Below are 24081 nucleotides of genomic sequence, written 5' to 3'. Positions count from 1 at the left end.
AACTAAACATTATTTACACTTCATCTCGCTTTTCTGTTCAAAATCATGAATTTTTTATGATTGTTTATCCATGTAAACATTTTATGCATATCAAAGCCACTCAACAAACTTGGCTTAACATGTTTAAAAACACTGTATCTCCGTCCTGGTGTGCATGTGAAGGCATTATTAACTACTAATTCATTGACAATTTTCTTTAGATCCCCTTGAGTTGAGGTCTTAACATGTCTTCCTGCTCTTTTGAAAACTGATAAGTTGGTGTCAAAAGTCTTCATCAAAGATGAGGTTACCCCCAGTGAGTGACAGATTCTATCCAGGGATTTATCTGACGCACCTGCTCCTTGATTTTTTATAGCCTCTTTTACCAACTTGTTTAAAAATTCCAACTGCAGGTCTAATGGAATATTTCCACTGATTCCAGGTTTGCTTTTGGTAAAGCGGTTCCAAATTAGATGATGTGTACACTTGGGGCTCAATAAAGCATTTATCTGAAACATCAAATACAGTGCTTCCAGTGAATACTTGGCTGACCCTCCTTGATGTTTTAAGTACATTAAAAAAAATTTCCAACACCGAACAACTCTCTGACCATCCCCTTCTGATATTGCGTCGAAAAAGTTCAACACGAGCATGCCATAGTCAAGAAGTGATCTCTGGTATGACAACATATCATCATCCTCATGAACAGATGTTGCTTCTAGAATGTGTGCATTAGAGTCTCGCAATGACACAGGTGGATTGTGTTTAGCTTCGTGGTCTGTTCTTAACTTTCCAGCATGAGCAAATGTTTTTGTACAGCCAGGAGCCCGGCAAGGGAACCTGCCATGGATATCTGTTTGTAGATCTTCTTGGATTGAATTAACTGACTCTTCAACATCACTGTTACGCCTTTGATCAATAACAAATTCATCAATGACAAGTGATGAAATGTTATTCAAGTAGGATTTTCTCTCTTGTAAACTTGCACTTGCAGTTGTTGAAAACTTGTGTTTGCTTGGCTCTTCATCAATCTTCTGCATTCCTAAAAGATGCATAGCTGCAGCAATGATTCGAGCTTCCACTTCAATGACAAAAAATCTTCTACAAGCATTGGCTGCTGCAGTCACATCTTGCTTTACATTTCGCCTATTCACCAGGTTTCTGTCGCTAAACATGGTACACTTATCGCCAGCTGATGCAACATTGTATAGTTGAGAGAAAGCCACCTAATAAAACAGAATTTGGCATGGTACACTGTAATGATGTAAGATATTTTCATTTAAATACAATTATGGTAACCTTGTTCTGGACTCAATGAAAGTGTATTATATGCTTTAATTTTACCACAAAGTCGTTTACCTCCAAAAATTTGTTCCCAGCATGCCAATCTGCAATCTCAAAGTGCAAGCCTTCAATTCTTTCATCTGGCGTAAATCCATTTGCAACTGAGCTAAGCCCATTCACCCCACGCTCAACACTTAATTGGTCACCAACGACCCCTTGTCCAGCATATTGCTTATCTTTGTCTTCACCATAACATGGAACATACTTTTGAAGAGACTTCAGGATAGCTAGTATTCCGTCTGAGTCATTTTCATTATCATGCAACATACCAAGAAATGTCTATAAAAAAATAAGTAAATATAAGCAGTCTCATGGTGTTGGCTTCTGTTTAGGGCAGATAATTTATCTATTTTCATATTTATCATAATTGGCTAAACTGCAGAATACCCTTTCACTAGTCACAGCCGCTACTCATAGCCACCACAATGCTGGCTACTGGCTACAGGTTTAATTAAGATATTTGAGAACGAGGTTATACAATAATGATGTAATGTTAAATGTATAGCAGCTATAAATTATTATTTCACTGGCTACTGGCTACAGGTTTAATTAAGATATATCAACTATCAGCTTAATTAAACCTGTAGCCAGTAGCCAGTGAAAAAAATAGACCTACATTTAGCATTACATCATCATTGTAATGCCTCGTTCTCGAATATCTTAATTAAACCAGGTGTAGCCATGTAGCCAGGTATTTAATGATTATTAAATATCAGTACTCATAGCCAGTAGCCGCTTTCTTCAAACACAGCTTCAAAAATGACAAGGTATTCGACTACAATTGCTTCGTCATAATTTATCATATATTCAATAAAATTAATAATAACTTGCAAGTGTGTTTTTCCATAACTTACCAAATCTGATTTCATACACATTTCTTTTGTGTACATATGGGGAATATGATGAACAGCAGCATCTGATAAGAATTCCAAACTTTTTATATTGGTAGAAATAACACGTCCCACCAGAGCAATATAGTTATCACGTTGCTTTTGATTATCACGACAAGATGGGAGACATTTACCATTCTGAAGTTTAAGAATCCCATCCTTAGGCTGCTCTTCACCAAGGTGATTCCCTGAAACACGGTTTTCAATTGCCATTACTGTTACACAGTGCTTGTCTACATTTTGGTGGTCCTCTGTCATACGGTGAACCTCTTGGTGATAGTCAATGTTGTCAAACACAAGTTTTCTTCCAACATCTTGAGTAAAACACCTGTTATTCTGTTGACCATGTGCATCTGGGTTTATTTGGGCTGCTCGTTGTTCCATAAACTCCCCTTGTTCTTTCACCGAATGTAAGATGTCCTTGTTGTAATCTTTTCCAAACTCGTCCAACTTCTTATATACATAAGTATGACTGGTTGTGATTTTCAGTGGACATAGCCGGGCAAGTGTATTCTAAAATTCATAAATTAGATATTACTTGAAATATCCCTTTTAATGCATTGAGGTTAATAATTAACCATCCTATGCACATTATGATGAGAAAAAACATGTGACCAAAATCAACTCCCGCCCCTCCCCCACCCTTACATCCGGTAAAGCTATAGAGCTTTGATAGAGCAACAAAGGATACTTTGTGTGAGTTGCATTATTTGTTAGCACTTACCATCCAGTTAGAATGATAAAGAAATATGGTCAACAAAAGCTGAACGGCAGTCATATATCTTGACCTGTTCTTTAAACATATCGAAGCTGCCATTGCTACAGCTGCAAAATCTGGTTTATCTTTGGTTGATTTACTTCTCTTGTTAATACTTGCTGCTGCAAGAACAGAATGAAAAAGTGGTGCTCTGTCTTTTATCTCATTTGACAGATTTTCCATGGAAAATGACAGCATGCTTTGCTTGTCTGTTGCTCTGAGACAGGATGGGGTTTTCTTTGAACAAAGTTTAGTCACCTCATTTTCAATTTCTTTCACCATTAGTTGCTTAAGTTCTCTTTTTAGATCAGAGCTTTTCCACGCCGCATTAGCTATTTGTTTGTATGTACCCCTTAACAGCATCTTGCCAAGTGACTCAAGTTCAGAGGGGAGTTTTCGCTCAGCAGTTTTGGACGGCCAGTTTATCTTTACAGTCACATCGACTTCTCCCTTTTTTTGCTGAAAAACTACGGGCGAGGCAGGAATTTCGAGACGAGTATTTAACCCAGAATTTGGCGTGTTTTCTTTTACTGGTGTGGATGTTGTGGGCACAAATATACGCTGTCGTTTCGTCGGGGAGGCTTCGCCAGCAACTTGAGATTTGTTATCCTCACTTCGTCTCTTCGTTTCGGACGGTGTCTCGTCGATCTTGCAGGCATTTTGAATAGCCTTATCGATTTCAGACAACTGTTCTTTCAAACTTTTGCGTTTTTTCAGTTTCGCGAGACAATGCTTACAAATATACTTCACAGAACTTTTCACCGGGACAGTGAAAGGGAGATTTCTTAACGCTTCTTTCACATCGAATTTTCCTTTTCCTTCTATAAAATATCTTTCCGTGTGTTTAACTATATCTTGAGAACATAATACACATGAATAATTCATGAATAAGTAGTCTTTTACAGTCTTTTACCAATATGGTTCTATTCTTCCTGAAGCCTGCGGGCAGGCTGATATTGTTTACTGCTTCAGTAACCAATCAGAAACGATGTTATAACTATCACAAAAGCGAGCCAATCAGGAGTCAGTACTCATTTCCTGGTACTGGAACATGAATTTGTTCGCTAATGCGCAGACGGATATAACCGTGTTTAGCCGGCTGGCAACGCAGGCTAGTCTCTAGTGTCCACGTATATTATGGATCATGGTCTTGTGCGCATGAGCAAAAATTGTCATTCCAAGATGGCGTACAATCAGTGGTTTTTGTCTAGATATAAACATGGATAGTTAAAAGACTCGATAGGAAACTCATGGCGTCAGCATTTTAACCTTGTTGAAAATCGTGACGTAACGCACGATATAGCTTGCTGCTTGCCTCAAGTCGCGTCAAGTTGATCAGGTCTTCATTGTGCATTTTGCTGTGATTTTGCGAAGTATTATCGTTTCCATTTTGTGATCATGCATGTGCACTCCCGGTTTCTTCTCGTGCCTACGTAGCTATTAAATATCCCCTATTAGTATGTATATCACAAGTCACACTATATTACACTTTACTATAATCTAGGAACTTAAAACTTAATTAATGAAACCAAACTGTAAGCTCTTTAGGCAGTATAAAGAAATTAAGAAACCGATAACTCGTTTAATTAAAAGCCAGATCTGCTGTACGTATTTTTGAAAACACGTATACGTACAAACGAGATCCGTCGGGCGGAACTAATATGTGAATACGCATCACCCCCTCCTAATTATCGCATAAATTGATTTGGACGAAATCGAAACAAGTCGAGGCTGCTTTCCACTGTCGCGTTTCTTGCATATAAATGATACTAATAAAATCTGAAAGGAAAAACGTTTTAAGCTACATAGGCTGAATTTCAGCCCAGTTGTCATGTAATCGTAAACAAATTTAAACCAGGACAAAAAATTGCTTTTTCGTTTGTTTATCATGATTATCTCTATATATGCAAATCGCAGTTGCTGCATGAAAGAAAGGTCATTAAAGAAACGAGCTTTGACAAACTCAGCGCTCAGCTAAAAATATTCCTTCCTGTAATCAGCCGTAATAAACCGCTCCTGAAGTATACAAATAAATTCAGACTCATAGGAATTTACCGCCAGATGATGAGCCGTGAGCCTGCATCACAAAACGAAAGTCGAAAGATAAATTTGGCTGTATAAAAGACTCTACAGACTTTATAGACTCTACACAGCAGGCAAACTCTGATTGGAGACAAATATTAGAAGAATATTATCTTGTAAGAATATTATCTTGTAAGATTGCATGGTGACATCAAATAAGTAAATTAGTTTGTAGGTACACCACGTAAGTACTACGGCAAAGCTTTCTGCTTTCGGCCCGTTAAAGATGAAGATGGTTCATTGATGAACGCCCCGAAAGCTTTGTTGTGAGTGGACCTACAAACAAATTTACTTAAACTCTGACTGGAACAAATGGAAAACATTAATATTTCATAGTAAATACTGTAGATTAAAATATCGTACCTCAGTGAACTTGGTCCAATTATTGCCTGGATGATAAAAAAATTTAATTGTTGTTGACTTATTGCGTTACTTACGTATCTGCGTGTGTCCAGTGTCCACGTGTACTATGGATCATAGTGTTGTGCGCATGAGCAAAAATTGTCATTCCAGATATAAATAATACTCATGATTTTTTGTTAGATGAAAGGGAAAGAGAGATATAGAACTCAACTTCGTGTCGGTTATATCAATTAGAATCAAATTAAAATTTATTTTACTTTGCTCTCGTACTTAAATTTTTAATACCAATTTTTTCATTTTCTTGGAGTTTACGATTGCTTTATATAAAAATTATTTAAATCGCTGAATCACACTTTTTACAATTTACTGGAAGGTAAAATACCCAGCAGAGTGCCTTATTGCTGTATACCTCACAACAATGAATACATGATAACTGCTCAAATACCAGTGCAAAACAACAGTATTGTTTTCATTTGGGCAAAACCATACACAATCCGGTAGAGATTTTTCGTAATATATATTTTAATACATTCTATAGAATTGATTAGACACTGATTAGACCATGATTAAAAAATTACAAATATAAAAGATCCGAACGTAAACGAATTTACAATACCTGAAGAGTGAATCTCTACGGACTAAAGTGACTCTTGACTGTCTTTACAGATAACTATCTCGAAATGTTTCGACTACCTCAATCCTATTATTTAACTTATGTGCTGGCGGCGTGCTAAATAACTGTCAAAACTTGGCCACTAATTTAATCAAATTGCATGCAAATCAATTGGTTGAACCAAATAGAATCATTGAAACTAAATCTATACTAAATTGTTAATAAAAATTGTCACCTTGCGAATGTCCGTTCCAACCCTCCGGGCCACGATTAAAGTGATTCTTCCAAGATTTTTCCAAGACACTGAACGTTTGTACTCTCCGCCTTTCGTCTTGACCTTCACATTGCGTACGACACCGTCACGACCAGGATACACTTCGATCACACGTGCAAGATTCCACTTGCCTCTGGCGACGTTCGAATCGACCATCAATACAATATCACCGATCTTGAACTGTCTTTCTTTACTTCGCCTCTTTGCTCGTCGCATCAACGTCTGTGGGTACTCCCGATGGAAACGATTCCAAAACTGTTGCGTTAGTGCTTGCACGAACTCGAATCTCTTTCGACTAGGCCTTGTTTCTCGAAATGGACCTTGCAGAACTTCGACTGTCGCGCGACCGAGCATGAAGTGGTTCGGGGTAATGGGTTAAAAATCGTTCGCGTCGTTGGAAGGATATCTGAGGGGGTGGCTATTCACGAGACATTGTACTTCAGGGAATACAGTTGCCATTTCGTTCTACGTGAAAACTTGCTCTCTGACTACTGCTCGTAAGACTCTTTTCGTCTGTTTTATCATCGTTTCGAAAAACCCACCTTGGTGTGGACTCAGAGATGTGTTGAACTTCCGTCTTGTCTTGTGCACGTTCGCAAATTCTCCGATTCTTTTCTTTCCTTCTTGGAGCAACTTCTTCACTCACGCTCGCAACCGACGAATGACGTGCCATTATCTGAGCTGAAAGTACTTGGCCATTAATGATGGGATACGAATCGTCTCAATGCATGAAAGAAAGCTTCGCTCGACAAATCTTCGACAATTTCAAGATGCATTGCACGAGTTGTTGCACAAGTGAAGAGAGCTCCCCAAACCTTGATCCTTTTGCTACGACCATACTTCAGGAAAAATGGACCAAACAAATCGACGCCTGTGGTGGTAAACGGGAGTGAAAAGACCTTTAGTTTATTTGTTGGGAAGTCCGCCATTAACGTTGTGTAAGGGGTACTGTCGAAGTTTGCGACAGGTCACGCACTTTCGGATGATCTCTCTGATTAGATTCCTTCCTCGTGGGATCCAGAATTTTCCACGGGTTTCGCAGAGGGTTCTTTCACGACCAGCGTGGCGAACACGGTTGGGCGCATCTTTTATAACTAATTTGGAAACGAAATGCTCAGCTGGCAATAACACCGGGCGATTGTTGTCGTAGGACAGCGGAGAATGCCGTAATAAATTCAGCGTGCACGGTCTTCGCTAGTCTCGAGGCTAATAGGGCTGAGCGTGGGATCGTGGTTTGTCGGAGGGGTGCGACTCTATAGCCTTGGCAGAGACAAGACGAACTTCCTTTCAATTCTCGTAATGCCAAACGAGGTGGGCTGCTGCATCATACGCGAGGACACTGGCATCAGAGAAGACGTGCAACTCAGGTAATCCGGTGGGATGTTCAGGCTGTAAACATCTCGGGAACTGTACCGTCTTTAATTTCTCGATTTCGGAGAACAACTCTTTCCACGATTGTTGTGCTTCTCTCAGTATATTGGGTCGTCCCAATCGAACTCCTTAGTCTTTCAAATATCTTGAAGTTCTATTCTTGCCTTTATCGTCACAGCTGAGGCTAATCCCAGTGGATCAAACAATCTGGAGATGTTTGATAAGATGACGCGCTTCGTGTATAGAGCTCAGTGTCGTTTGACTTCACTTCGAAATTGATTGTATCTGATCTCGGATTCCAAGAAACTCCTAGCGTCTTGACTCCATCTTCTTGGTCTAGGTTCACCGTTTGGTTAAATCGATCGTTCCTTCGTCTGGCCGGTTTTCTGCCGGTAGTTTGTGAGGTCGTGTCAACACGCAATTAGTTAAAATTCCACAAACACAAAAAATTAAGTACCAAATTGGCAAAAATGCATATGAAAACTCTTCCTTAGTCCAGATAATGCCGGGGGAAACGTAACAATACAACATAGTCCTAGCAGCCTACGATGACAACTTCTAAAAGTGAAATTTTGTTATAAACCTCATTAATTTTTATTGCATTCAGGGAAACTTCATATTATTAATTAATACAATAAGCCCAGCACTAGATTATTGTTTTTACACCCTAGATCTCCATTATTATTATAAAAAGCGGTCATAATTCGAGGGCTTGGTCACATTACTGTAATTTGATTACAAATCAGACTAAAAATCTCCTGAAACTTCCAATGAGGATCAATCCGAAGCGTTGACTGCTCATTAACTCATCAATGGAAACCTATTTTATAACAAATTCTTTCAAATAAGAAGTAAAAAATGGTTTTACTATATAGGTTATAGGACGTTATATATTACCCTACAGTCAGGTACTTAGGCTTCGGTTTGGCCCTATTCAGTTAAAATTTCATCTTGCATGGCTGGAATAAGACCCTTACGAAAAGCTACAGAAAGCAATTCCTCTGAATCTTTGATATCTGGATATTCACGAATCGCCCACTTGAGATACAGCGAGAACTCATTCCAGTCCACCTGTCCATCCTGATCCATATCAATTGCTTTCAATGCACGTTTGGTAGGCTCGCATCGGTAACATCCAAAATATGGCGCCATGAAGCCGTTATAAAACGCATCGAATTCTAATTGATCATCTTTCTCACCATCGCGTATATCCCATTCGTCCCACGATTCTCGTATTTCAGCAATAAGATTCTGACCATGAATTGTTTTAGGCTTTTCATCTTCAATCGCTTTAGCCATTGCCTCAGTAAGTTTGCCACCAGACCGATCAAACAGGATAGCCAGACCAACTTTACTCATGTACTCTTCTTTTCTATTCTCATGAAGATCTTCCAACATCACCTCCAGCATTCTCTCTGCATATTCTTCTGTGAACTGAGCATTTTCGCCAAACAACGTTTGCAGTCTGTGAACGATCATTCTTGGTGATGCCAACGTTGTCATTCTCACCAATGGTTCTTCTCCAAAAAAAGTTGCCATAGAAAAACCATCACCTCCAGAATTTGAACCCATCATACCATCAAATACAATATCCAGGGCTCGTTCGCCGTACACAGGTTGTTTAGGATGTGGTTCGCAACCAGTTGTTATTCTTGTCACTTCTTGAGCAGCTTGACGTAGCTGTTCACAGTTATATTGTTTCAAGACACGTTTGTTACCCAAACGAATCAGATTCAATAAGGTCACACTAGAAGATGCATGACCCAAGGCTGCTCCTTCTTCACATACACTACACCAGATACCTGTAGCTCCATTCAGCAGACATTCTAACTGACTGACTTGAGCCATCCCCCACTTCTCGTGAATGTGAACTAACAAATGGCCGTCTTGGAAACCACATTCGTTCATCTCTTTACGCACTGCAGCGGTCCAAAAAGCAAGTTGATCTGGCAAATAGTTTCCAGTTGGCTCCTCGAAGATCAAACCAAAAGGACGCTGGTTTTCTGGTAATGAGGAAAGGTACTTTACAACTTTGAACACGCGCCTTGGTTTATTAATAATGGCATCAGCGATATCACGCAGATTGATGAAAATGTTGGCGTCTTTTGAAAGGTTTTCACGAACCCATCGCATTCTTTGTGAGAAAAGTTTGTTAATTGCTTCAACATTAAATACTTCGTAGTCGATACTGGGATAAAACAAATCAGCTTCAATAATCGGATTTCGAATACCCAATTCTTTCATCTTCTTCAGGCCAATTGGAATGGTCTCGGTGTCAGGGATTCTGGTTCGACTATCAACAGATTCGATAAACTCAGTAAAGGCGTAGAATGTGCTGAAATCCTCTCCTTTCTCGGCAAGTTGACGAATAAATGTATCTCCAACACGGGTCATATGGGAAAACGATGTGACAATGAAATGTTTGAAGCCAACTTTCTTTATCTTAAATTATCCAAGAAATATAATTGCTGTATTTTTTTCAAAAATGTTTAAAAGTGTTCAGGCTATCAAAACACAGACCGAGCATGCTGGGTATTCATTTTAGCGTTGCTGATAAATTACGGTGTAGGGTATAATTTGATCATGAAATTGCCAATCATCGTATCTTATGATTTCGGAGCAGAAGCTTAATCTTCATCAAGATTTTAAAAACCACATCAACGGAGACAATTTTGAGAACAATTTTTTCAACATCATGCATGTATATTTACCTCTTTATAAATTTCCCATTTATTCTCAATGGTATGACCTCTAAGTTGTCCAACGGTACTCTCTCTTAAGGAGTTGTCAAGAACAAACACTTCTTTTTCACGAAGAATTTTTTGCTTCCGCTTCGCAATCTTCTCGTTCTTTTTCAGTTTTCTTAGTTTTCCATGGAGAAACATCCCGAATTGTTCTAAAGTTTGACAAATTTCTTTTAATTTATATGAATCTACAGTGAGCTGGCAAAAGGTGACCTCAAAATACAGATAAGATCAGAGTCAGACAGGGAGATGTCGCCGACAAGACGTCAAGAACCAAAACTATTTTAATCATATACCCAGAAATCGGTTTTAGGAGTTTAATTAATGAGGTTTTTACATAAAAATCCTTTAAAACTGAAAAAAGTTTTGTTTTGAAGTCCCGAGATTTGGAATTCTCTACCAGCGGATGTGCATTCGTATAACATGTAATTTGACATTTAAGTGTTAAATTCCAAGTACCACGTATAAAAACCTCCTGTATACTTTTATCCATGTTGTAAAAAATATTTAAGCCAGTCTAAAAATAAAAAATTATTAAGCCAATCTAAAACTATACCAACAAATTTTATTTTCCTAAATCGCTTGCTTTTTGCTTTAGCTCACGACTTAATGTTATGTTTACAATGAATAGATATTTGACACGACTTTTCAGAGTTTTTCAAGTGTGGATGTACAAACATTTTGTCGAGATCTAGGGTGTAAAACGTCTCAGCAGGGAATAAAAGAAGAATTTAGTAATTAAACCTGACATAAAATGAAAGTTTATCTTTGATTTTGTTCGTAAGGATTACAATCCCCCCGCATCAGAAAGATAACTTTTTTCCTGTCCAACTAATGCATGGTGATTTGTCTTATACAGTTATACGAAATTTTTAGAAATTTATATACGTCATTTCAGAGAGTTTTGGGTAAGTTCGAATGTACAAACATTTTGTCGAGATTGGGTGTAAAACGTCTCACGTTACCACTAAGCACAGCCATAAATTTAAACCTGACAAGGCTGACATAAAGTGAAAGTTTGATCTTTGATTTTGTTGATAAGGATTACGCTCCCTTCGCATCAGCGAGATAACTTTTTTCCAGTCCAACTAATGCATGGTGATTTATCTTATATGAAATTCGTACCGTTTCGTTGAAGACAGTTGCGAGATTTCTATTCTTCTAAACGCTCTGTGTGATTCAACACTTTTTATTAAGGACTGGATTTCTAACTTTCGTTGTGCCTGATTTGGTGTAGCTATAGAAACGGTTTCTTTCAGGTTGGTTAAGTTTTCTGCCTTGGCTAGTGCTTTAAGTTGACCCAAGGTTACATGGGTTTTTAGGTCTGATCGGAGGCGAGGCCTTGGATGAAATATTGCGTGCCATCTATGTCCTGTAATTCTATACCCTTACAAAGATGTCTTATATCTGAGGAATAGTTTGCCACTGGTTCGGTTTCGCCTTGCGTTTTTGAACATAGTTGTTGACGCCACAGCCACAATGATGCTGAATTGCTGAACTGGCTTTTCAAAGCACCGAAAAGACTTTCATAAGTTGAAAACTGGTCAGGGCTGCATGCGTACCAAAATCCGGCATTGCCTTGTTAATACAGGGGCAAGGCTTTTAAACACTGTTTGAGTCCCACCCACAAAATTCTGAATGGCGCTCAAAATGGCTTAGAAATGCGGTTAAATCATCTGTTTGTGTACCGTGGAAAGGCGTCGGCTGGAGTGCATGCCCTAGATGAAAACTATTGCTATTTGGGATTGTTTTTGCTGATGTAATCTTAGTAGATCCTCGTAATGACGATTATTTGCGTCTGTGTTATGTTTTAGTTCTTTACAGTACTGTTGATCGGTCGGTCGTAATAGCGTTTTGTAGTGTCTGATATCTTTTCCGTGTCGGTCATGTTGAGACCATCACTTAAATTTGCAGATGGATTGCTTTGTGTTGGATCAGCAAGCTTTTGGCTGCGGGAGGGCGTTGTAGGGCAAAGACACATACACGATTAACACAAATAACGTAACAAATAACAAGAAAATACAACATAAACTCTACAACTACTTGGTCTCAATTTGCGCAGGTAAAAATAATGGAGAAGTGCAAATTACGTGCAAAGTCACCTGCCAACAGCTTATGCCGCACATGCATTCGGTATGGCTGCCATTTAATTTCAGTCCTTGTTATCCGGATGGAGTTGTGACGAGCACTTACGTGAGGATTTTCCTGGAGTAGTTCTCTGACAGCGTCAATGTTGTGCACCGTTCGAATACTTCTTCGTCAGTTCGTCTGCCAGACTTGTCCTTTAAGGCTGTTTTCCACTTACGCGTTTTTCATACGCACGTACACGCACGTAAAAGTCTTTTATCCTTATACATGTTACCTTAAAAAACTAAGTAAATAAATCAAAGTAACTTAGTTTTCCGCATATTTTAGTGTGGATTAGTTGACCTATAGATGTTAAATGATAAAAAATTTTTTATACGCACGTACACGTAAGGAAAATTTTACTGCTTTAAAATTTTTATTATTTAACATCCGTATAGGTCAACTAATGCATACTAAAATATGCAGAAGACTAAGTTTCTTCGATTTATTCACTTAGTTTTTTCATAAATTACATTAAAGTTTTAGACTAAGTTGTGAAAGCATGGAAAATCGAAAACAACCTTTATACCTGTTACCTTTGAAAAAACGAAGTAAATAAATCAAACAAACTTAGTTTTCTGCATATTTTAATATGCATTACTTGACCTACGGATGTCAAATAATAAAAATTTAAAAGCATTTAAAATTTTCCAAACGTGTACGTGCGTAGAAAAAACGCGTAAGTGGAAAGCAGCTTTAAGGATTTAGACTTACGTGTGCGTGCGTATAAAAAACGCTTTAAGGCTACTTTCCACTTACGAAAACGTGATCATGTGCATTCCCGGTTTCTTCTCGTGCCTACGTATTAAATATCCCCTCGCTTTACTAGAATTTATGAACACTTCATTAATGACAAATTGCCAAAAACCAAGCTGTAAGCCCTTTAGGCAGTATAAAGTAATCAAGCAACCGATAGCCCGTTTAATGAAGACCCAGATTCTGCTGCATTTTTGAAAACGCGTTTACGTATCGAAAAATCCTTTCGGGCAGAACAAATATATGAATACGCATCACGGATTTTCACCCCCTTCCTAATTATCGCATAAATTGATTTGGACGAAATCGAAACAAGTCGAGGCTGCTTTCCACCCTCGCGTTTCTTGCACGTACGTACACGCACGTAAAAGTTTAAAGTCATTTAAATGATACTAATAAAATCAGAAAAGAAAAAAGGTTTTAAGCTACATAGGCTGAATTTCAGCCCAGTTGTCATGTAATCGTAAACAAATTTAAACCAGGACAAAAAATTGCTTTTTCGTTTGTTTAAATTATTTCTATATATGCAAATCGCAGTCCCTAGCTGCATAAAAGGTCAAGTCAGTATCGCCTTAAAAAATACGAGCTTTGCCAAACTCAATGCTGAGCCATAAATATAGGAATTGAACGCCAGAATTGAAGGTGCATGAGCCGTGAGCCTGCCATCACAAAACAAAAGTCGAAAGATAAATTTGGCTATATAAAAAATACCTGACTATAGACTCTACACAGTAGGCAAACTCTGATTGAAATAATATTCTTGTAAGTTTGCATGGTGACATCAAATAAGTAAATTAGTTTGTAGGTACACCACGAAAGTACTTAATACTGCAAAGCTTTCTGCTTTCGGTCCGTTAAAGATTAAGATGGTTCATTGAATTGATGAACGCCCCGAAAGCTTTGTTATCTGTGTACCTACAAACAAATTTACTGGTAACAAACGGAAAACATTAATATTTCATAGTAAATGACTGTAGATTAAAATATCATACCTCAGTGAACTTGTTCCAATAACTCCAATTATTGCCTGGATGATAATCTTAATTGTTGTTGACTTGTTGCGTTACTGGCGTATCTGCGTGTTTCTAGTGTGCACGTATAGAATTCCTTCTTCTGTTTCTGATTATGCCAAACAAAATGAATGCTTTGAATGCCTTAACCGCAAAGTAGTAATCACTATGCTCTGCATTAATCATGCATTCAAATTTCAACAGAAGCTTCATTTTAATAGGGGGCACTTTTTTATGCACCCTGTATAATATACCACCCTATTATACACCCTGTATTTATATTTATCCCCGAGCAGGCGCGAAGCGTCTGCGAAGGTACTAATTCCGCTCGGAGATTAAGAATTACACCCGAAAGCCGGGAGAACATAACGAAATCCAACGTTGTCCAAATTCTATGTCATGGACAGTGAGAGCTCTATATATATGTATGGAGTAGTAACTTGCATGGTTGCTAAAAGTGAAGCTATATATATACATGTATATAAATATATGTATATATATATATATATATATATATATATATATATATATATATATATATATATATATATATACACGGTGCGGTTAATTATAAAGCAGAGGTTCAAAGATTTTGTGATCCAGGACTGGTTTTGAACCCTACCCTATCCACTCGTTATAATAAATCAGAGGCGGGTTCAGACTGATCAGTGATGCGAATGCATTAGTCAAAATTTCACAAAAATTATGTACGAAATTGGCAAAAATGCATATGAAACTGCATGTGACCAGCTTCTTCTAATACCGATGTATAACACACTTAACCAGTTAACTAGTCTATAGTAAGATTTAAAACAGACTGATACGATAAGAAAGTAGTGAATGTTAAATATTCCTGGGTTGTAAAAGTTAATCTTTGTGTGGTGATTACTTTCATTTATTAAAACCAAGAGTAGCGATAATTAGCTACGATGGATTATATACTTGCTCATTAACTTCAGGACTTGGTTATGTTACTGTAATTTGATTACAAATCAGACTAAAAATCTCCTGAAACTTCCAATGAGGATCAAACCGATGCATTGAATGCTCATTAACTGATCGTTGGAAACCTATTTTATAACAACTTCTTTCAAAAAAAGAGTAGAAAAGTGTTTGACTATATAGGTTATAGGACGTTATATATTACCCTACAGTCAGGTATTTAGGCTTCAGTTTGGCCCTTTTCAGTTAAAATTTCATCTTGCATGGATGGAATAAGACCCTTACGAAAAGCTACAGAAAGCAATTCCTCTGAATCTTTGATATCTGGATATTCACGAATCGCCCACTTGAGATACAGCGAGAACTCATTCCAGTCTACCTTTCCATCTTGATCCATATCAATTGCTTTCAATGCACGTTTGGTAGGCTCGCATCGGTAACATCCAAAATATGGCGCCATGAAGCCGTTATAAAACGCATCGAATTCTAATTGATCATCTTTCTCACCATCGCGTATATCCCATTCGTCCCACGATTCTCGTATTTCAGCAATAAGATTCTGACCATGAATTGTTTTAGGCTTTTCGTCTTCAATCGCTTTAGCCATTGCTTCAGTAAGTTTGCCACCAGACCGATCAAACAGGATAGCCAGACCAACTTTACTCATGTACTCTTCTTTTCTATCCTCATGAAGATCTTTCAACATCACCTCACGCATTCGCTCTGCATATTCTTCTGTGAACTGAGCATTTTCGCCAAACAACGTTTGTAGTCTCTCAACAATCATTCTTGGTGATGCCAACGTTGTCATTCTCATCAAGGGTTTTTGCCCGAAAAATGTTGCCATACAAAAACCATCATCATCAGGACTTGAACCCATCATACCATCAAATACAATATCCAGGGCTCGTTCGCCGTACACAGGTTGTTTAGGATGTGGTTCGCAACCAGTTGTTATTCTTGTCACTTCTTGAGCAGCTTGACGTAGCTGTTCACAGTTATATTGTTTCAAGACACGTTTGTTACCCAAACGAATCAGATTCAATAAGGTCACACTAGAAGATGCATGACCCAAGGCTGCTCCTTCTTCACATACACTACACCAGATACCTGTAGCTCCATTCAGCAGACATTCTAACTGACTGACTTGAGCCATCCCCCACTTCTCGTGAATGTGAACTAACAAATGGCCGTCTTGGAAACCACATTCGTTCATCTCTTTACGCACTGCAGCGGTCCAAAAAGCAAGTTGATCTGGCAAGTAGTTTCCAGTTGGCTCCTCGAAGATCAAACCAAAAGGACGCTGGTTTTCTGGTAATGAGGAAAGGTACTTTACAACTTTAAACACGCGCCTTGGTTTATTAATTATGGCATCAGCGATATCACGCAGATTGATGAAAATGTTGGCGTCTTTTGAAAGGTTTTCACGAACCCATCGCATTCTTTGTGAGAAAAGTCTGTTAATTGCTTCAACATTAAATACTTTGTAGTCGATACTGGGATAAAACAAATCAGCTTCAATAATCGGATTTCGAATACCCAATTCTTTCATCTTTTTCAGGCCAATTGGAATGGTCTCGGTGTCAGGGATTCTGGTTTGACTATCAACAGATTCGATAAACTCGGTAAAGGCGTAGAATGTGCTGAAATCCTCTCCTTTCTCGGCAAGTTGACGAATAAATGTATCTCCAACACGGGTCATATGGGAAAACGATGTGACAATGAAATGTTTGAAGCCAACTTTCTTTATCTAAAATTGTTCAAGAAATATAATTGCTATAATTTTTTTCAAAAATGTTTAATGTTCTGGCTATAAAAACACAGGCCGAGCATGCCGGGTATTCATTTTAGCCGATAAATTAAGTGTAGGGTATATTAATTATCATGAAATTGCCAATCATTAGTATCATATGATTTCGAAGCAGGGGCCGGTGGTATCAAGCCCGTTTAGCTTAAACGGTGGATAAGTCAAAACTAAATAGCACTCTTACATCTCTCTTGAATGAGTCAACTTGAATATTATGCACTGAATATGTAGTTGTAAACAGTACCTTTGTATTAAGGTTAAAAACATTTAGTTTGCTTGTTGAATAAAACGATAGACTTGCTTTCTATATTTTGAACCTAACCACCGTTTAAGCTATAGCTATACAACCGGCTTGAAACAACTGGCCCCAGAAGCTTAATCTTCATCAAGATTTTAATAACCATATCAACTTTGGCAAATTTTAGACAATTTTGACAACAATTTTTCCCAAATCATGAATGTATATTTACCTCTTCATAAATTTTCCATTTATTCTCAATGGTATGACCTCTAAGTTGTCCAACGGTACTCTCTCTTAAGGAGTTGTCAAGAACAAACACTTTTTTTTCACGAAGAATTTCTTGCTTCCGCTCCGCAATCTTCTCGTTCTTTTTCAGTTTTCTTAGTTTTCCATAGAGAAACATCCCGAATTGTTCTAAAGTTTGAGAAATTTCTCTTAATTTATATGAATCTACAGTGAACTGGAAAAAGGTGACCTCAAGATACAGATAAGATCAGAGTCAGACAGGGAGATGTCGCCGACAAGACGTCAAGAACCAAAACTATTTTAATCATATACCGACAAATCGGTTTTTAATGAGCTCAATTAATAAGGCTCTACATAAAAAACCTTTAAAACTGAAAAAGTTTTGTTTTGAAGTCCCGAGGCTTGGAATTCTCTACCAGCGGATGTGCATTCGTATAACATGTAGTTACAAATTTTTAAGATGAGGAGTTCGTGTTAAAATTGTTTGAAATCCTCTCAAGTGTAAAATTCCAAGTACCACGTATAAAAACCTCCTGTATACTTTTATCGATGTTGTAAAAAATATTTAAGCCAATCTAAAAATAAAAAATTATTAAGCCAATCTAAAACTATGCAAACAAATTCTATCTTCCTAAATCGCTTGCTTTTTGTTTTAATTAACTCACGACTTAATGTTATGTTTACAATGAATAGATATTTGACACGACATTTCAGAGAGTTTTGTGTAATTTCAAATGTACAAACATTTTGTCGAGTTTGGGTGTAAAACGTGTCAGGTTACCATTAAGCGCAGCCATGAATTTAGAAATTAAACATGAGTCCTGACAAAGCTGACATAAAGTGAAAGTTTGATCTTTGATTTTGTTGATAAGGATTACGCTCCCTCCGCATCAGAAAGATGATAACGTTTTTCATGTCCAACTAATGCATGGTGATTTGTCTTATACAAAATTTTTACCGTTTCGTTGAAGATAGTTGCGAGATTTCTATTCTTCTAAACGCTCTGTGTGATTCCGTAGAGCCAAAATTATACTACCATATACAGGTAAGTCTAATTTAATCCCTGAATGCTACTTAGATATCACCTTGCTAATGATATCAACGAGGCTATTATAGGTACGCAAACGTGTTGAAGTTCACACACCGGCAAACGTTTTGTCGGTTTTGCACACCACGCCAGAATTCTTTACTCCCACGCAGGAATTGGACATTTCATATGGAATTCACATTAATACGCACAAGATGGACGTCAACTAATGAAACGAAATACTGGTACAAATCGTTCGAGTTTGTAAAAGGAAATAGAATTATAATCAAATTAAAGAAAAGTTATTTCAGTGTGGTTTAGGACACACAACATAGGGTCAATTTATTGTTTATAATAGAAAACTCTTGTCTACAGCAGACAGACTCTGGCTGGTGTATAATTACAGTGTAAATCATTTATAAAAAAAGCATTTATACTTTCATATAGTAATTGATGTAGATTAGAATATCGTACCTGAACTTAGTCCAATTATTGCCGAATGTTAACCTTCGTTGTTTGATGTTTTTACTTTTGAAATAACAAAATCAACAGAGTTGCGAATAGTACTCAAACAGCTCAACGAGGAGAGTGCCGCTATTTCAAGGTATCATCTTACAAGTCAAAATTAGGTTGCTCATGGGTAGGAATGCTGCCTGAAGCTTAATGTCAGTGTTCGGTTCGCTTCCACAAAACATCTATAAAAGAAGGTACTGCAAAAGGAACGAGATTGAAGTTTGTTAGACCTATGAGAGATCAGCCTGTTCGAAGGCGAAGGTTCAAAGATTTTGTGATCCAGGACTGGTTTTGAACCCTACCCCATCTACTCGTTATAATAAATCAGGGCGGATCCAGACTGATGCGAATGCATTAGGCAAAATTTCATAAAAATTATGTACGAAATTGGGAAACTGAAGGAATATGAAAACCAGCTTCATCTGGCCGTAAAGATACCGATGTATAACATACTTAACCAGTTAACTAGTCTATATAGTAATATTTAAAGCCGAAAGAAAGTAGTGAATGTTGAATATTCCGGAATTTGGTATATTCGAATATTCGATCTAGGTAATGTTGAGTATATCGGAATATGGTATCTTCGATCATGGCAAGGTGGAACATACCGTAATATGGTAGATTATACCGCAAACTCTTCTTCAGTCCAAACTCCGAGCACTGAAAAATGCAAAGCGTGGGCAAATGATAATGCCGGGAAACAGGTAAAAAAAACTAAAAATACAACATACATAGTCCAAGCCTTTAATTTGTAAAAGTGAAATTTTAAGTTATAAACGTCATTAATTTTTATTGCATTCAAAGAAACTTTATATTCTTAATTACTACAGTAACCTCAGCACTAGATTATTGTTTACTTTTTTTAAAAAGCGATTACAAGGACGTAGTTATGTTACTGTAATTTGATTACAGATCAAATTGAAAATCTCCTGAAACTTCCAATGAGGATCAAACCGATGCATTGAATGCTCATTAACTGATCATTGGAAACCTATATTTTATAAAAAATTCTTTCAAATAAGGTTCAGCTATATACGTTTTACGTTATAGGACGTTACATATTACACTACAGTCAGGCTACAGTTTTCCCCTTTTCAGATAAAATTTCATCTTGCATGGATAGAATAAGACCCTTACGAAAAGCTACAGAAAGCAATTCCTCTGAATCTTTTATGTCTGGATATTCACGAATCGCCCACTTGAGATACAGCGAGAACTCATTCCAGTTCACTTTTCCATCTTGATCCATATCAATTGCTTTCAATGCACGTTTGGTAGGCTCGCATCGGTAACATCCAAAATATGGCGCCATGAAGCCGTTATAAAACGCATTGAATTCTAATTGATCATCTTTCTCACCATCGCGTATATCCCATTCGTCCCACGATTCTCGTATTTCAGCAATAAGATTCTGACCATGAAGTGTTTTAGGCTTTTCGTCTTCAATCGCTTTAACCATTGCTTTAGTAAGTTTGCCACCAGACCGATCAAACAGGATAGCCAGACCAACTTTACTCATGTACTCTTCTTTTCTATTCTCATGAAGATCTTCCAACATCACCTCACGCATTCGCTTTGCATATTCTTCTGTGAACTGAGCATTTTCGCCAAACAACGTTTGCAGTCTTTCAACGATCATTCTTGGTGATGCCAACGTTGTTATTCTCATCAATGGTTTTTCTCCAAAAAATGTTGCCATACAAAAACCATCACCTCCGGGATTGGAACCCACGCTATCTAAAACAATATCCAGTGCTCGTTCGCCGTACACAGGTTGTTTAGGATGTGGTTCGCAACCAGTTGTTATTCTTGTCACTTCTTGAGCAGCTTGACGTAGCTGTTCACAGTTATATTGTTTCAAGACACGTTGGTTACCCAAACGAATCAGATTCAATAAGGTCACACTAGAAGATGCATGACCCAAGGCTGCTCCTTCTTCACATACACTACACCAGATACCTGTAGCTCCATTCAGCAGACATTCTAACTGACTGACCTGAGCCATCCCCCACTTCTCGTGAATGTGAACTAACAAATGGCCGTCTTGGAAACCACATTCGTTCATCTCTTTACGCACTGCAGCAGTCCAAAAAGCAAGTTGATCTGGCAAGTGGTTTCCAGTTGCCTCTTCATAGATTAAATCAAAAGGACGCTGGTGTGCTGGTAGTGAGGAGAGGTAGTTTACAACTTTGAGTACACGCTCTGGTTTGTTAGTCATAGCTTCACTAAAATCACGCAGATTGATGAAAATGTTGGCTTCTTTTGAAAGGTTTTCACGAACCCATCGCATTCTTTGTGAGAAAAGTTTGTTAATTGCTTCAACATTAAATACTTTGGAGTCGATACTGGGATAAAACAAATCAGCTTCAATAATCGGATTTCGTATACTCAATTCTTTCATCTTCTTCAGGCCAATTGGAATGGTCTCGGTGTCAGGGATTCTGGTTCGACTATCAACAGATTCGATAAACTCAGTAAAGGCGTAGAATGTGCTGAAATCTTCTCCTTTCTCGGCAAGTTGACGAATAAATGTATCTCCAACACGGGTCATATGGGAAAACGATGTGACAATGAAATGTTTGAAGCCAACTTTCTTTATCTAAAATCATCCAAGAAATTGCTATTGTTTAATAAAATATGTTTGGTAATGTTTTTTTTAATGGTAAAACCCATTAAATAGTATCAAAAGAAAGGAACTGGCCATAGGATAATTAACGTACGGTATAATTTGCCTGGAGCGAATTATTAAAACGATGGGAGGTATGCCAGGTAACTATATAGGGAGATATCCTGTCGGTGATACATAATACTAAATGGTCGATGATACTTAGGTCAAAATTTAACGAGATTACCAAATTATAGGTCCTATAAAGAACAGAGATCCAGACATCATGAGTTAACCAGATTATTAAAAAAATTCACAACAATGATCGGCAAAGAAAACGTATTGTAAGAAATGTAACTAGAAGTTATTTTTGTGTCCTCAAATTTTCCCCAAATGTAATAATAATAAAATAATAATTATTAAGCGGTCTAGCTAGGGCCCTGGTGGGGCTAAATAGCGTTATTTTCTGACATTTTTCCAAATATTTCTCTAGCGTTTGTGATGCATATCATTATACCTCTTCATAAATTTTCCATTTATTCTCAATGGTATGACCTCTGAGTTGTCCAACGGTACTCTCTCTTAAGGAGTTGTCAAGAACAAACACTTCTTTTTCACGAAGAATTTTCTGCCTCCGCTCCGCAATCTTCTCGTTCTTTTTCAGTTTTCTTAGCCTCCCACAGAGAAACATCCCGAATTGTTCTAAAGTTTGAAAAAGTTCTCTTAATTTATATAAATCTACAGTGAGCTGGCAACTGAAGGTGAACTCAAAATACAGATCAGGGGCCGGTTGAACGAAGGCTTGATAGCGATATATACTGGATAGTGATGTTTTCAAGCTTCCTAAAAGTTGCGCTCCGCAAATGTCTTCTCGTTCTTTTTCAATCTCTTCAGCTTTCCTTGGAGAAACATCTTGGTATCTTCTGAAGTTTGAGAAATTTCTCTTGATATTAATGGAACGTGAACAGGTAGAAGGCAACCTAATAGAGCCATAGTTACGGATAAATTAATGAGAATGGATATAATCTCAGCCCTGTTTCAGACGTCGAACAGTTTCATGCGCCGAACCTAATGTTAATGAGCTAAATTTAATTCGGAACATGAAAAGTTCGAAGAGCCTCATAGAACCATAAATACGGATACATTAATTCGTTATTATTACTAAATGGGTATATGACAAGCGTCAAACTTTCTTTTCGTCATGAAATATGGATTTCACGTAGAAGACTTCACTAGATTTTATGAACTTAAAACTTCATTAATGACAAATTGCCAGAAACCAAACTGTATAAAGAAATTAAGAAACCGATAGCCCGTTTAATTATAACAGCCAGATTCTGCTGTATTTTTGAGAACGCGTATACGTACAAAAGAAATCGGTCGGGCAGAACAAATATATGAATACGCATCACCCCCTCCTAATTATCGCATAAATTGATTTGGACGAAATCGAAACAAGTCGAGGCTGCTTTCCACTGTCGCGTTTCTTGCACGTACGTACACGCACGTAAAAGTTTAAAATCATTTAAATCGGATACTTATAAAACCAGAGGAAAGAAAAAATCACATTCCACACTTGTTCGTTCCGTATGATCGTCATTGACTGTGACGTTTTCATGCAATGTTCTGTGTTGATATTGTTTAGGGGCCGGTTGCATAAAAAGATTAACTTTTAACTATAGATAGTGGCATAATTGGTCAATCAGAATAATGTATTTTCTTGTTAACTACTTTCTTAAAAAAATGGCAGATTTCTTCCTCTGGATGAGTTTGAGTTCAGACGGCATGAGCAGTCAGAGCAAATGTTCAAAAACGTTTTAAGCTTTAAGCTACATAGGCTGAATTTCAGCCCAATTGTCATGTAATCGTAAACAAATTTAAACCAGGACCAAAGATTGCTTTTTCGTTTGTTTATATTATTTCTATATGTGCAAGTTGCAGTCTGCATGAAAGGTCAGTATCGCCGTTCGGTATTTTGTAAAGCGCTCAAAGAATACGAGCTACGACAAACTCACTGCCGAGTCAAAAATATCCCTTCCCCTTCCCTGTAATCATGATCAACCGTAATAAACCATTCCTAAAGTATACCAATAAATTTAGACTCATAGAAATTGAACGCCAGATGGTGAGCCGTGAGCCTGCATCACATAACAAAAGTCGAAAGATAAATTTGGCTATATAAAAAATGCCTGTCTATAGACTCTACACAGCAGGCAAACTGACTGAAATAATATTCCTGTAAGATTGCATGGTGACATCAAATAAGTAAAATAGTTTGTAGGTACACCACGTAAGTACTGTAAAGCTTTCTGCTTTCGGTCCGTTAAAGATGAAGATGGTTCATTGATGAACGCCCCGAAAGCTTTGTGGTCAGTGTACCTACAAACTAA

At 37.6% G+C, this 24081-nt stretch overlaps 3 protein-coding genes across 4 annotated transcripts; all 3 read right to left on the bottom strand.

The window, feature by feature from the left end:
- Positions 1 to 6: 6 nt before the first annotated feature.
- Positions 7 to 3954, bottom strand: LOC114521302. 2 transcript variants are annotated; one of them, XM_028541688.1, is made up of 5 exons: positions 3229 to 3312; positions 2938 to 3092; positions 2178 to 2726; positions 1339 to 1602; positions 7 to 1205 (listed from the first exon to the last, which is right to left on the bottom strand). In XM_028541688.1, exons 2-5 carry the CDS (start codon positions 3028 to 3030, stop codon positions 21 to 23), a joined length of 2091 nt encoding a protein of 696 aa, XP_028397489.1. In that variant the 5' UTR covers positions 3031 to 3092; positions 3229 to 3312; the 3' UTR covers positions 7 to 20. The 2 variants fall into 2 exon arrangements, with proteins under 2 accessions (XP_028397489.1, XP_028397488.1); XM_028541687.1 differs by having other exon boundaries at positions 2938 to 3954.
- An 11303-nt stretch (positions 3955 to 15257) lies between these two features.
- LOC114521304 lies at positions 15258 to 19156 on the bottom strand. The gene is made up of 3 exons (XM_028541691.1): positions 19048 to 19156; positions 17530 to 17714; positions 15258 to 17002 (listed from the first exon to the last, which is right to left on the bottom strand). The coding sequence occupies exons 2-3, from the start codon at positions 17701 to 17703 to the stop codon at positions 15473 to 15475; spliced, it is 1704 nt and encodes a 567-aa protein (XP_028397492.1). The 5' UTR covers positions 17704 to 17714; positions 19048 to 19156; the 3' UTR covers positions 15258 to 15472.
- Positions 19157 to 20100: 944 nt separating this feature from the next.
- Positions 20101 to 22382, bottom strand: LOC114521550. Its single transcript, XM_028542015.1, has 2 exons — positions 22209 to 22382; positions 20101 to 21685 (listed from the first exon to the last, which is right to left on the bottom strand). Exons 1-2 carry the CDS (start codon positions 22380 to 22382, stop codon positions 20159 to 20161), a joined length of 1701 nt encoding a protein of 566 aa, XP_028397816.1. The 3' UTR covers positions 20101 to 20158.
- Positions 22383 to 24081: the final 1699 nt, after the last annotated feature.

The sequence above is a fragment of the Dendronephthya gigantea genome, unplaced genomic scaffold (assembly GCF_004324835.1).
Source record: "Dendronephthya gigantea isolate DGI-Jeju-01 unplaced genomic scaffold, DenGig_1.0 000020F, whole genome shotgun sequence".
In the NCBI taxonomy this organism is placed as follows: domain Eukaryota; kingdom Metazoa; phylum Cnidaria; class Anthozoa; order Malacalcyonacea; family Nephtheidae; genus Dendronephthya; species Dendronephthya gigantea.
This window is presented reverse-complemented; position numbering and strand designations above follow the sequence as displayed.